General features: G+C 38.5%; 1 protein-coding gene across 1 annotated transcript in view; it reads left to right on the top strand.

Annotated features, from left to right (window-relative positions):
- lamc1.S (laminin subunit gamma 1 S homeolog) overlaps nucleotides 1–13,537 on the top strand; it is an 89,370-nt gene that overhangs the window by 41,785 nt on the left and 34,048 nt on the right. The window contains exons 2-4 of the mRNA XM_018260970.2: nucleotides 10,610–10,914; nucleotides 11,329–11,459; nucleotides 11,572–11,738. Of these exons, the coding sequence (XP_018116459.1) occupies nucleotides 10,610–10,914; nucleotides 11,329–11,459; nucleotides 11,572–11,738 (603 nt within the window). The remainder of the gene's footprint in view (nucleotides 1–10,609; nucleotides 10,915–11,328; nucleotides 11,460–11,571; nucleotides 11,739–13,537) is intronic.

The raw sequence follows: 13,537 nt of genomic DNA, 5'->3' as shown, positions 1-13,537 counted from the left end.
GGTCTACTAAAGAATAATTTAAATATTAAATAAACCCTTGTTTTGCCTAATTTTTGCCTAATTTTATGTGTTTGGATCAAGTACAATGTACTGTTTTATTACATTACAGAGAAAAAGGGAATAATTTTTAAAATTTTGAATTATTTGAATAAAATGGAGTCTATGGCAGACGGCCTTCCTTTAATTTCGAGTTTTCTGGATAACAGGTCTCTGAATAACAGATCCTATACCTGCACACACATTGTGCAAATGACAATATGACAATTCTTATTGGTGGTTGAGAAGTAGTGCATTCAGAGGCCATTTATTAACTATGCACAAAGCAAAATCTTCTTTTTGTGATGGAACTTGACCGAAATGTTTCGTTGTCTCTTGTGCATTTTACATGCATTCAGGGGCAGTGGATTTTTTGTTTGTTTCACCAAACAAAAACACGTTTACACATTTACAGGGGCTGATAGGACACTGATGAAGCTCTGAACCCCACATGAAAAGCAACATTGGGGTGTTGTTGCTATAGGTTCCATATGAATAATGGCCACTGAATCATTTTTTCCCATGCAATGGAATGCAGTATTCACAAGAATTCAAGTATAAATGACTGTGTGTGAGAGCCACAAGACAGGGGCTCATGTGCATTAGTGCTGTTTGTACCTTATTTGTTATTAAATCTGGCATAGTTGGACGAGCACAAGGAGCAGAGTAAACCTTGCACAAAACTGTGAATTGTGGGATAGTATTAAAAATATGATAATATAATGATGAATGCAAGCAAGCATATAACAAAGGGCTAGACCATACACCACCAAATAAACACAAAGTGATGACAGTGCATTACACAGAGGTACAAAAGGCTTGCACGCTACAGTCTAAGGGAAGTTTTTGAGTTGATGCAAAATGAACAAGTGCGTAGGGATTAGAGCGATCTGGAAACATAAATCCTTTTGGGATATAGACTGGAAATAGTTTGAGTTCAGCAACATGTCAGAGTGTCTACATACAAGTATAAGTGCTTTGGTGAGCTTGTGTGTGAGCTGGATATACTGTGCATCACTATACTATGGTAAGCAGAACTAAAAGGGGCATCCTTTTCCCATATGGAAGGGACATCCAGTAACAAATTCCTAGTTGTTATTGACCTGGGCTACTAAAGTAATAGTGACACTCCAGGAATCTGAGATTCATCTGTGAAGTGGTGGTGTTTTTCCTAAGAATGCTTTAAAGGTCCCTTACACCTACACAAAAGCTGATCTTTTAACTGTCTTGTACTTTTTTAACAGCTGCAGAGATTTTGGCTGTAGTATTTGGCATGTGACTTTCATTAGCTAAAATGTACTTTTTCTCTGGTTTGTGCCACCCTACACAGGCTGCTGGGGCTTCACAAAGCACAGCACTATGGTCTTTTTATATGGGCTTTGTAGATTCTATGTTCTATACCACTTAAAAGGTTAGACAAAACATAATGGAATGCATTTATTTATACATGCTTCTTAAAGAGATACTGAGACCAGAAAATAATAGTTTTTTATATCTATAATGACATTGCCTTTCAATGTTATTTATAATTTTTATTTATAATAAAGATATTTGCCTGATGCTTTTACATTACCTTTCTTACCTCCATGTTGCTCTATGAGGGGTCTGCCATATTTGTGCAGTCTGTTAGCATTAGAAACTCTTAACTGACAAGTTAAGAAGGGACATGTTGGCAAAACAGTCTGGTTTATGAACTTCAAGTAACAATTACTTACAAAAGTAGAACTATCAGTGGAAAATTATCAGCATGACCTATAGGTAGCTTTTAATGTAGATTAATATTTTGAAAATACATTTTTTAGTGTCAGTATCACTTTAACTTGGTAGGTTGTCTTGTTGTAAAGTCCGAACCTCTGTAGTAGTAATGTGTGAAAATGTTGTGCCTTGGTGAATGTGATACTGTATTGCTGTCAATAATGCTCATAAGGTAATAGTGACATGAGCCAATGTGTTTTCAAAGGAGAAAGAAAGGCTAAAATTAAGTAAGCTTTGCCAGAAAGGTCTATATAAATATACCAGTAAACCCTCAAAGTAATGCTGCTCTGAGTCCTCTGTCAAAAGAAATTCAGCATTTCTTTCCTTCTATTGTGTACACATGGGCTTCTGTATCAGACTTCCTGTTTTCAGCATAAACCTCCAGGGTTAGGGCTTGAGCATGCTCAGTTTGCTTTTCTCTGCCTCCCCCTGCTTTTCCCCCTCCCTCCTCCCCTCCCTGCTGTAATCTGAGCCCAGAGCTATGAGTGAGCAGGGAGAAACTCAGGCAGGAAGTGATGTCACACCAAGCTAATATGGCAGCTGCTATCCTAAACAAACAGAGCTTCTAGAGCTGTTTACACGGGTATGGTAAAGCATTCTGCAGAATAAATATAGTGTTTTATCTTGCACTATTATGGCTATATAATCTATTGGCAATAAAGGGATTTGGTATCTTTCCTTCTCCTTTAACTGAGCTAGGAAGCGAGTGAGATGTGAGCCAGCTTACTGTTTAACTTGTCCCTGCTTTGACCTTGTGGTTAAGTTTCTTCTGTGCTACTTACGAGAGCAACTGCACTCTGGCACCTACAGCTTTCACTTTATATTAGTCACCAGGTCACTAATGCAGCTTAGGGCAGTGGCACATGACTGTGCTTGCCAGCACTCTGTCCTAAATGCCCCTTCATTGGGCTAAATGTGGGGCACAGAGTGCTGTTCAATGTGTGGTTTAAGACTGTGCGTAACTTCACCAGAAGTTGTTTAAAAATATGGCAAAAACCTATATTAAAACTCCAGTAGTTCTTTTGAACATGCTGTGTGGCATTTGCATTTTGATGCCGCCAGACATTTACCATGCAAAAGACTTTTATGCTTTTTATGGCATGATTGTTGTTAATAAATAAAACCACATATTCAGTCTCCAGGCGTAAGCACAGGGCACATGGGAAATTTAAAAAAACTATTGTATCTCATGATCAGCCCCATAGTTTCCGAACCAATGTGGATATGGTTTGGCTTCATGCTGCCCCCTCTAATCCTGCCACCCTAGGCCCGGGCCTTGGTGGCCTTTCCACAAATCCAGGTCTGTAAAGGCAGACAGTAGAAGGAAATGTCCCATAAGCTTACTGTATATGCTGTAGTTTACATTCCCAGCTCAGAGGACTCTGCAGATGTCCCCCTTGATGATCTGCTGTGCTCCTGGCTGTCTTGCCAAAAGAATGCTGCTAGCATCGGCTGCCTCCCTCTGTGCTGACAGTGACAGGAGAGGACTGTGCTGCTTTGCGTCTTTTCTTTCGTAATGTTTAATTGTTCTCCCACCTCTTGAGACCTGCAGCTGCACACAAGATGTTAGCTTAGTCTGCGGTTGAATGGTTTAAGTTTAATGTGTTTCCTGTGCGGCTTCCTGCCAAACAGTTTTGATGAACTTAAAGATTACTCTAAACTTAAAGGAACATTGATATACAAGAATCCCTTGTTGCTCATCAAAACTATGTAGCCCTCAGACTGCTTCTAACAGTTGCTACCCAGAAGGCCTTTGGCACATTGGTCTTGAGAATTTTCACATCAAAAAGCCCCAATGCCCAATTCAAGAGCATAAGGCTATGGCCACACGTACGTTTAACCCTTACATAGCGGTTTTAAGTTAAGGCTATGGCACTTCCGCTAGCGTATTTACGTAATGGTCGGCTTTTAAAAACCACAATGCCAGCCGGCACGGTAAAATGTATGTCTGTCCATAGCCCTAAGGCAATAGGTGATCACAAGTGCTTATCAGCCTGTTAAATTATGCCAGCTGAACGTACCCTTGTGACAATGGTGACAGCATTATAATAATGTGGTTTTATGATTTAATGCTGAATACAATTTGCATAATCTAGAATAATGAGGCTTTTTACTTCTGTTATATTCAAATGAATTATGAATAAGGGAACGACAGACGTCTCATGGCTCTACCAAACAGGATGGGGTGATGCTATATATACTTAAAAAAAAAAAAAAAAGGCAAGGCTTTCCCAAAGCTTAACCAGGGGTTTCCTTGTCTCAAAAATATGTTGGGCACAGGACTGTCTATAGTGCTATGGCTGTTAGTTAAGACTAGCACCAGTAATTGCCCAATTACTGCACACTGGCAGCAAAAAAAATGTATACATTAAATTTCAGATGTGACCATTGATCATGAATCCTAGGTTTTTACGCTAAACAGTGCCTTTGGAAAAGTTATTTTCTTGGATTCATACATTTGTGTCATTCTCTGTGAACAACTAGGTTACAGGAATATTTGTATAAGGAGTTGCCTGCATCTTTCCTACATATTTCAAGACATGCAAGAAGCAGTTCCTAACACAATTCACTAATCACCATGTATTGATAAAGGTTTGGAACAGAGCCAGAACAGAGTCAGAGCCAGATCTATTTATTATATCTTCATAAACATCTATGTATACAGAAAAGCTTCTTCCAAAGAAGCCTTTTCTGTTATTTTAGTTTTTAGTTTTTAAAATTAAAAACAGTAATAGAGCATTGCATTGCTTACAAGTTTCTATCTTACCAGTAATTCATAAATTAAAGATACAGAGCTTTGTATAAACAACATCCCTCAACATGTTGTCATTGTTTTCACTTAAAGGGGTTGTTCACCTTTGATAATTAGTATGATGTAGAGAGGGATATTCTGAGACAATTTGCAATTGGTTTTAACTCTTTTTTAACTCTTCAATTTGCATTTTAAGCAATCAAAATAAATAATAAAAAGTAGCAATAACAATACATTTGTAGCCTTACAGAGCATTTGCTTTTTAGAAGGGGTCAGCGTCGCCCATTTGAAAGCTGCAAAGATTCAGAGGAAAAAGGCAAATAACTATAAAACTATAACAAATAAATAATTTAAACCAATTGAAAAGTTGCTTAGAATTGACCATTCTATATAACATACTAAAAGTTAACTTAAGGGCTGGGACACACTGGGCGATTTGGGGAGATTTAGTCGCCTGGCGACTAATCGCCGCGACTTTTCTCCCCGAATGCCTCCCCTCGCTCTGCTCCTGGCTAAAATGAAAAATCACCTGCGCTAATCACACGTGGCGATTCGTTTTCCGAAGTTGCCTCACGAGGAAACTTCGGCGACTTTGGAAAACAAATCGCCGCGTGTGATTAGCGCAGGCGATTTTTCATTTTAGCCAGGCGCAGAGCGAGGGGAGGCATTCGGGGAAGATTGGTCGTGGAAAGTCGCGGCGATTAGTCGCCAGGCGACTAAATCTCCCCAAATCGCCCAGTGTGTCCCAGCCCTAAAGGTGAACCACCCCTTTAACAGATAAGCAGAAGTCTTTTATGCAGGGGGGGGTGTTATCTGGACTGGTATCTCATTAATTTTCCTCACAATTAATTTAACTTCAGCTCAAAAGAAAGAACATTGATTCTTTTTCATACTTTTTGTCCGTTTTAATTATGTTCAGCTCAAGCCATAATCCTTAAACACATGTGTAAGAAAATTACTTTCATGCACGGGGGGACAGGTCTGAATATATTTTGTTGTAAAATTTCCCTTAGGGTCTGAGCCAGGTAGAAAACGTGAGATATTAATGGTGGAAAAAATTCTCTAAACCCTGCAGGTTTCTACTATCGCTGCACTAAAACTACTGCATCTTGAAGAAAGCATTTTTAGTCCTCCATGGAGGATTTACTGGTTTACACATGGTTGTTACAGAGAGAGAGCCATGTTGGGACCCCAGATGATAAATGGATTTGTCTATGGTGCACATATCTATTAATGTTGCACGGTATTAGAGAAAACTGATGCTTTTCTCAGACCTCCAGAATGTATTTTTTTTTTATCAAGAAAAAGGATTGCTAGATCTATTGCTTTAAAAGAATGATTTTGCTGAATGAGTATAATTTACATGCTATTGCATTACACCACCACATGTTTTAAAGAGTTGGTGGAATTTGTTCCCCTAAATTTGCAGATAATGTACATTTCCATGCTGCATACTTGTATATGAGTTGTGTACATCTGTCTTTACACTCTTTATTTCTTGAAACGGTTGATTTCAGCTCCAGTGTTCACAAAAGTTAAAATATTTAAGGGGGAGGGGTGCTTTATGAGTGCTTCCCACAGGAGAATGGGAGCAATTATCAAATAAGAATATGGTATATTCCTGCTATCATAATTGTTTTTTTTGCTTCAAACACTGCAGTACAGGTTCTATAGATTTATATGAAAAATCTTCTTGGTCGCACTGATGCCAGGCCTTGATGTAAGGCCTTTAGTAGTATTTTAACTCCTTAAAGGAGAACTAAACCCTAAAAATTAATATAGCTAAAAATGCCATATTTTATATACTGAACTTGTTGCACCAGCCTAAAGTTTCAACATCTCAATAGCCGCAATGATCTAGGACTTCAAACTTTGTCACAGGGGGTCACCATCTAGGAAAGTGTCTGCAACACCAACATGATCAGTGGGCTCTGAGCAGCTGTTGAGAAGCTAAACTCAGGGGTTATTGCAAATTATCAAGCAGAAAATTAGGTTTGTCTGTTATAAAAGCTGATGCTACAAGACTGATTATTAACTTCTGATGCTAATTGCACTGATTTCTGAGCTGCCATGTAGAAATTATCTGTATTAATTACTAATCAGCCTTATATTGTGACATTTATATTCTATGTATACTGTATATTGTGAGTCGGTCCCTAAGCTCAGTAAGTAATAGCAGTACAGAGCATGTGCAGTGAATCAGCAGAAAAGAAGATGGAGCTACTGGGGCATCTTTGGGGAGACAGATCATTACTGCTAAAGGGCTTTGGTTGCCTTGGACTGATACAGAAGCACAAAACATGATGTACAACATTTCTAGCCTACTTCTTTAGTTAACCTTTAGTTCTCCTTTAATGTGACTGATCCTTTAACACTCTGAATTAAATTGCCATGTCTTGCTCATATTTACCATGTTATGATATTTGTATATGAAGAATAAGGGGTTTTCTAGATCTATGGAAACTGATTGGTATGTGTGTTTTAGTGCATGAGAGAGCTTGCCAATAAAGCCTAATTTCTGCAGTGTCATTATTTGTTCTATGTGATATACAGTTTATGTTTGCAAAAGCCTTTCTGGCTTTATAGGCAAGCTGCAACCTCAGAACTTATTGGGAAATGCTTGTTCTGGTGTTGATTTTTGGCTGTAGAAGGCTTTTTTATTTTCTAAACATTTTGGCCCTGATTTAGAACTTATATAATGAAGTTTGATAAGTTTTATATACTAAAGTAATACTACACAGTCTATACACACAAAGCCAGCAACTGTTCATATTTCAGTGGAAAACAGTCTTCCGTAACAGGGTGCCAATAATTTATTTATTGAGTTGACATTCCTGTTTGAACATTTGTATGACCTCCTCCTGCTATGCAAAGTTTTCATTTAAAGTCTTGTTAAGTGCTGCCTTACTACATAGTTGATTTGTGTGTGTGTATAAATGATGACAATTATTTATCTGTTTGGAAAGCCAACAAAAATGCACATCCCCAATAATTGTTAGGACTTCCTCAATATAGCCATGTAGTAAGTAGCTTTCTATTCATATTACAATAGGATCACGGTTTTACATACCCAGATTTTACTAATTCCCAAAATCGATAACATTTTTTCACAGCCCTGTACAGGCAAACAGCTGAGAATTTATTTCCCCAGAATTTTCACCTTTTGAAAAAAATTCGGTTCTATTGTATATAGTAATTATAAAGTGATGCATTGCCTAAAAAAGGAAACTTTTAGGCAACACTAAGACCAAACATGTTTAAGCAGGACTTGATATTGTGTTTCCATTTCAAAATGTCTATGTGTGCATATAAATATATTTATTGAATAATGTACCACCTATCAGAAGATATAAGGATATTATATTATAGTTCCATGACCACATTAAAAGTCTGTGAAGGCCGAGTGGTTTTATAAGGGTCATGTAACACCTCAGTGACTTAGCCTAATATTTTACAGTAGATGGTGCTTTATTATAATACACACATTTTAGGGCATCAAAAACAAACAATACCACTCAAGGTGTACCTTGCCGCATACAGTTTAGAGTTTAATCTAAATGATCTGTTTGTACATTTTCATTGTACAACTACAAATAATTTGCTGATGGAGCAGTCATACTGTATTTCCGGTGCACCATGTGCCAGTGTTCCTTTAATAATTCTGCCTCAGAAAATAGCAGACATGTGAGCGAATAGCTCATGAGGTAGATGTGAGGAGCCGGCTGTTTCAGATTCCACAAAAAGCACATTAAAAGGCAAGTGTCTCTTAACAAGGGTGCTAGCGCTGTCTGTACAAGACCTGACATGATGTGAATTATACTGGCTGTTTCCGTGATATAAAAATAATTTCCATGCTCTGTTCTGAATCCCAGTGAACATGTATCCACTATTGTACCATTACTGTGGTGTTCTTTTCATGGAACTATTTCAAGCCTTCGTGATCAAAATGTTTCAGGGTTCTGGGTTTTTTCTAATACATAATCTTTCATTGGAGCTGAAATGCTGTTTTGCTTGAAATAAGAAAATGTGTTGGGTGGCACAAAACTGCAGTAAGAACCCTCACTGCTGAATACAGTCTGGATCCAGATGCTTAGACTGCAGCTTACTACACCTTTCATCAGCCTGTCAACCTCGGTTCTTCCAAATTATCTTTGCATGGAGCTGATTATCTTGGGTGCTTCATGTTTTGTCAGCTAGAATATAATTTCGTATGTACTGTATTCCAGTATTAAACATTTAAAATTTCTTTTGAGGGACCACATTTGCCCACAAGGCTTCATGCAGCTTGCTATAAGGATTATTGGGAAAAAAAAAGTGGTTTATAAAACATTGAAAATGCTTTCTTAAAGGGCCACTCAACACTTTCCAGCAGAATGTTCAGGACCTTGGGTTTTCCAGATAACGTATCTTTCCGCATCTTCATACCTTATGTCTACTAGAAAATCATGTAAATATTAAATAAAACAAATAAGCTGGTTTTGCTTCCAATAAGGATTAATTATATCTTTGTTGGGATCAAGTACAAGGTACTGTTTTATTATTATAGCTAAAAAGGAAATCACTTTTTAAAATGTAGGTTATTTGGATATAAGTCTATGGGAGATGGCCTTTCCATAATTCAGTGCTTCTGGATATACTTGTACAGACAAACCCCACTGTATGATTGCTAATTTGTGTTTTTTAGCCTATGAGGTCTGAAGGGCTGTCAGAAATATAATAACACAACCTTGGCTGCCATGCCACTATCCGTAAACCAGTAAGCTACAAACTGTGCAATGTGTGTTATCTGTGTGCCTTCCTGAAAAGACAAGGCCTCAATGTGACAACTAATGTCCGCAATGTAAATACTACTTTCATATTTTTAAAGGTTTTGTTGTCCACTTACTGCATTTGTTTAATATTCTGTTTTCTCTCTTTGCTATGTCATCTGCCAGCACCTGTCTCAAGCAGTGTATTATTCAATTAGGAATTGCATCTGCCTATAAATACAAAGAATACAGAGGGAAGGAAAGCAAGTTAATCCAAAATCTCACCCCTGCCATTAGACTCAATGATTCAGAACTAAGCTTGACAGATCCAAGCAACATTACTAGCATCACTGAACAATTTCTATGTAATTGTATCTTCCCTATCCTTTCTCACACTTATTTTTTTCTGCACCTGTTTACTTTTTTCTCTTTCCTTCTCCACCCCCATTTTTCTGTGAAGTGGCTGGAATATTGTTTAGGAATAGTACACTTCCAGCACCAGAAGGGATTATTTGCACTGTAAGTAGGAGCTAGGATTCGATACCTGCGGGGAGCCAGTTTGTGTGATCAGGGCTATGAACATAGTAAAGGAGCCATTAATTAGAATCATATTGTGAGGGGTTATAAAGAGGTTACGTCGGGATACGGGCCACTCCTGGGGAGTTGTTTAATTGTTTGATCAGTTACCGCCTGGGAAAATCTTTTTTTGTTTACCTTCTTTTTTGTCACACCAACTTACCCAAAATCCTTTGATGTAGATTGCCCAGTCTGTGGTAAAACAAGATTTTCTAAGGTTTGTCTGAAAAAGTAATATTACATTATTAGAAATGTAATGTGCTCATAAATAGTCCTTTCTGTACTGCCCCAGAGCAGGAAGAAATGTAACTGGTAATTAGTCTCGAGCAGAGCTGTAGTTTGTACATTATAGCTTTAATATCAGGAACTCGTATGAGTTTGTTTGTTTGTCTATTTTGTTTCATAAATCAACAATACAGCAGCTGGTTTGCAGCTGTTCTGCTCATCCTGGGAACATTCGTGCTGACCCATTGTTCCAGATGTTCTGTGAAATAACTGTGTGGGGGCTGAAAGCCTTCCCAGCTTACACCCTGTCTGAATCTCTTTCTCATCTGTCATTAGTTTGCTTGTGTACCTTTAAATTAGTGAGCAGTTTTATGTTTTCTTTTCCATCCAGTGCTCTCCAGCATTATTAAAAAAAAAAAAAAGTATTTTTGGAATGTCTTATCTTTCTTACCATGTTCACCTATATAACTCTTAGCTTTCTAGCAACTCTCTCACTGTTAAATTTTTGTATCTGCAGGAAAGGCCTTTGACATCACTTATGTGCGGTTGAAGTTCCACACAAGTCGCCCTGAAAGCTTTACCCTCTACAAGCGAACGCGAGAGGATGGGCCGTGGATTCCATACCAGTATTACAGTGGCTCATGCGAGAAAACCTACCAAAAGTTCAATAGAGGCTTCATCCGCACTGGAGAGGATGAACAGCAAGCATTGTGTACTGATGAATTCAGTGATATCTCACCATTAACAGGGGGCAACGTGGCCTTTTCTACCCTCGAGGGACGACCCAGTGCTTACAATTTTGACAACAGCCCTGTATTACAGGTAAACTAGAGCACAAATGTCTACTAACGCTTTCCATGTTTTTTAATGGAGTAGAATGTTTCATAATGCAAATGTACTGTCTGCAAAGACAAAAGATCACAAAGTGTGTGCTGTGTGCTTGATTCAGTTAAAAAGAGAGTTGGCTTATTAAATGCCCACCAGTAATGTCTAATAAAGGGAGTATATCTATATATGAGAAAAATGCTGCTGTAAGCTAACGCATTCCAGCTGGTTGGTACAACCCTTTTGCTAAACTTCAGTTGAAGTGTGTTAAGAATGAAGACAAATAGGATAACCAACAAGATAAATAATAAAACAATATAATCTAATTTAAGTTTACCATTATATTACTAAAAGTTTGATGGAACCAAAATGATGGCCATTATGTTGAATGTAGTCTCTTCATCGTTTTAGGAGTGGGTGACTGCTACAGATATTCGTGTGACCCTGAACAGATTGAACACGTTTGGAGATGAAGTTTTTAGTGACCCTAAAGTGCTCAAATCTTACTATTATGCCATTTCTGACTTTGCTGTCGGGGGCAGGTAAGTGCCTTTAGTCTCTGAACTAAACTAAAAATATTGAAACAGACATATTTTCTGAGATATTAGTTATTGTGCATGTTGCGCCTTATTGACTTATGTCTCTTTCATTTAGGTGTAAATGTAATGGCCATGCCAGCGAGTGCGTGCGTAATGAGTTTGAGAAGCTTGTGTGCAACTGTAAACACAACACTTTTGGCAGTGACTGTGAGAAATGCTTACCCTTCTATAATGACCGGCCCTGGAGGAGATCAACTGCTGACAGTCCTAACGAGTGTCTTCGTAAGTGACTGATAATAGTACAGAATGCAAAAGTTTGTTCTTCGTGACTGTCTACTCTTAGAATTGACCATTCTAAATAGTTTTGATGTGTTTTCCCAGACACTAAAATTAAGGCCAAATAAAAACACTTAAAGGAACAGTAACACCAAAAAACCGTGTCCTAGCGTCATGAAAATATAATGTAGTGTTGCCCTGCACTGGTACAACTGGTGTGTTTGCTTCAGAAACACAACTGCAGTTTATATAAACAAGCTGCTGTGTAGACATGGGGGCAGCCATTCAATCTGAAAAAGGAGAAAAGGCACAGGATACACAGCAGATAACTGATAAGCATTGAAGCATACAGTGGGATTCTTCAGAGCTTGTTATCTGCTACCTGTCCTGTGCTTGAACAGCTGCCCCCTGGCTACACAACAGTTTGTTCATATAAATTATAGCTGTTTTTCGGAAGCAAACAAACCAGTGGACACAAGTACATTATATTGTCTTTTCTTTAAACCAGGGGTGTCCAGGTAGCTAACTAGCGATTTAGGCCCTATCTGTTTGGAGTCACATGACATTTCTACTGTATTTTTATCCTTTGTTTCTATAGCTCTCACCTGGAGCTCCCTCCAAGTGTCCTAGCTTTGGCGGGGGGGGGGGGGGCAATTTTTTGAAAAAAAAAAACTACTGCTATCCCCAACCTGAGTGCGGGCTCTATTCACCCACACCTTTGTTTGAGGATAACATTTTAGCCCAACAGGTGCCCTTTAATCACAGCATATAAGCATTGGATTGTATGTGACTCCCTTAAAGAACCCTGCCACAGTTCACCCTTCTAGCATCACTGACTGAAAGTTGACAAAATAAAACAAAATGCTGCTCTTACTAGCAGTGCTTCTCTTTTTGTATACATAGATGTGTGGAAATGTGTAACACATTTATGTTACGGTAAATGTATAAATGTCTTGGCAAGATATGCTTCTTAAATCCAAATTTACCTTAAAGGCATACCAGAGCTTGAGTACACCACAGTACTTGCAGATGTAGCCAATTCATTTTGGCCTATCCCCAGTGTCGTCAATAACACCAAGAGTTGCTGCCCCCTTACAGATGTAACTCCTGACCTGAACCTTCATGTAAGGCCACGCTGGATGTCCTAGATCTACATTTATACATAAACTGAAGTGAAATTGGTTTACCCAATAGTTCTGTGGGTCCATGTTCTAAGACCTGAGCCTACAGCTTGGGGAGGCAAAAATTCAGTTTCAAAGACCACCCCCCATCATTCCGGTATCCATCCTAATGTGCACCATGCGTGCACTCATGAAACATCTCAGATCTGCCTGGTTTGAGGCATTTCTCTAAATTGGTTACTGATAATTTAGTACGAAACGAATTTCCATCCGATATTCGGTGCGTATATGGTGGGAAAAGAGCTGACCGATATTGGCAGAAGACTTGGATATCGGTCGGCTCGTTGATCGGGCTGGATGGAAAATTTTGATCGGTGCCTTTGAAGGCATCCAAACATTGGCCATTGTTTTAGTGCTGAATCGTCGGATACAGGTAGAATTCTGTTGTTTCTACCTGTATATCTGACGATTCAGCTCTACACGTGTGTATTGAAATGAACGATCTTTCTTGGAAAGATCTTTTCCAAGAAAGAACGTAATTGTTACGTCTATGGCCACCTTAAGTTGTTTTTCGATGGATACCAGAATTCAGACTGTCCTTTCTTTGTATATATTGTTGTTACGTGGAAGCTTTCTGCTGTTATCAAAGATTAACCAAATATCAGTACAACACCTCACACTGAT

The sequence above is a fragment of the Xenopus laevis genome, chromosome 4S, assembly GCF_017654675.1.
Source record: "Xenopus laevis strain J_2021 chromosome 4S, Xenopus_laevis_v10.1, whole genome shotgun sequence".
In the NCBI taxonomy this organism is placed as follows: Eukaryota; Metazoa; Chordata; class Amphibia; order Anura; family Pipidae; genus Xenopus; species Xenopus laevis.
This window is presented reverse-complemented; position numbering and strand designations above follow the sequence as displayed.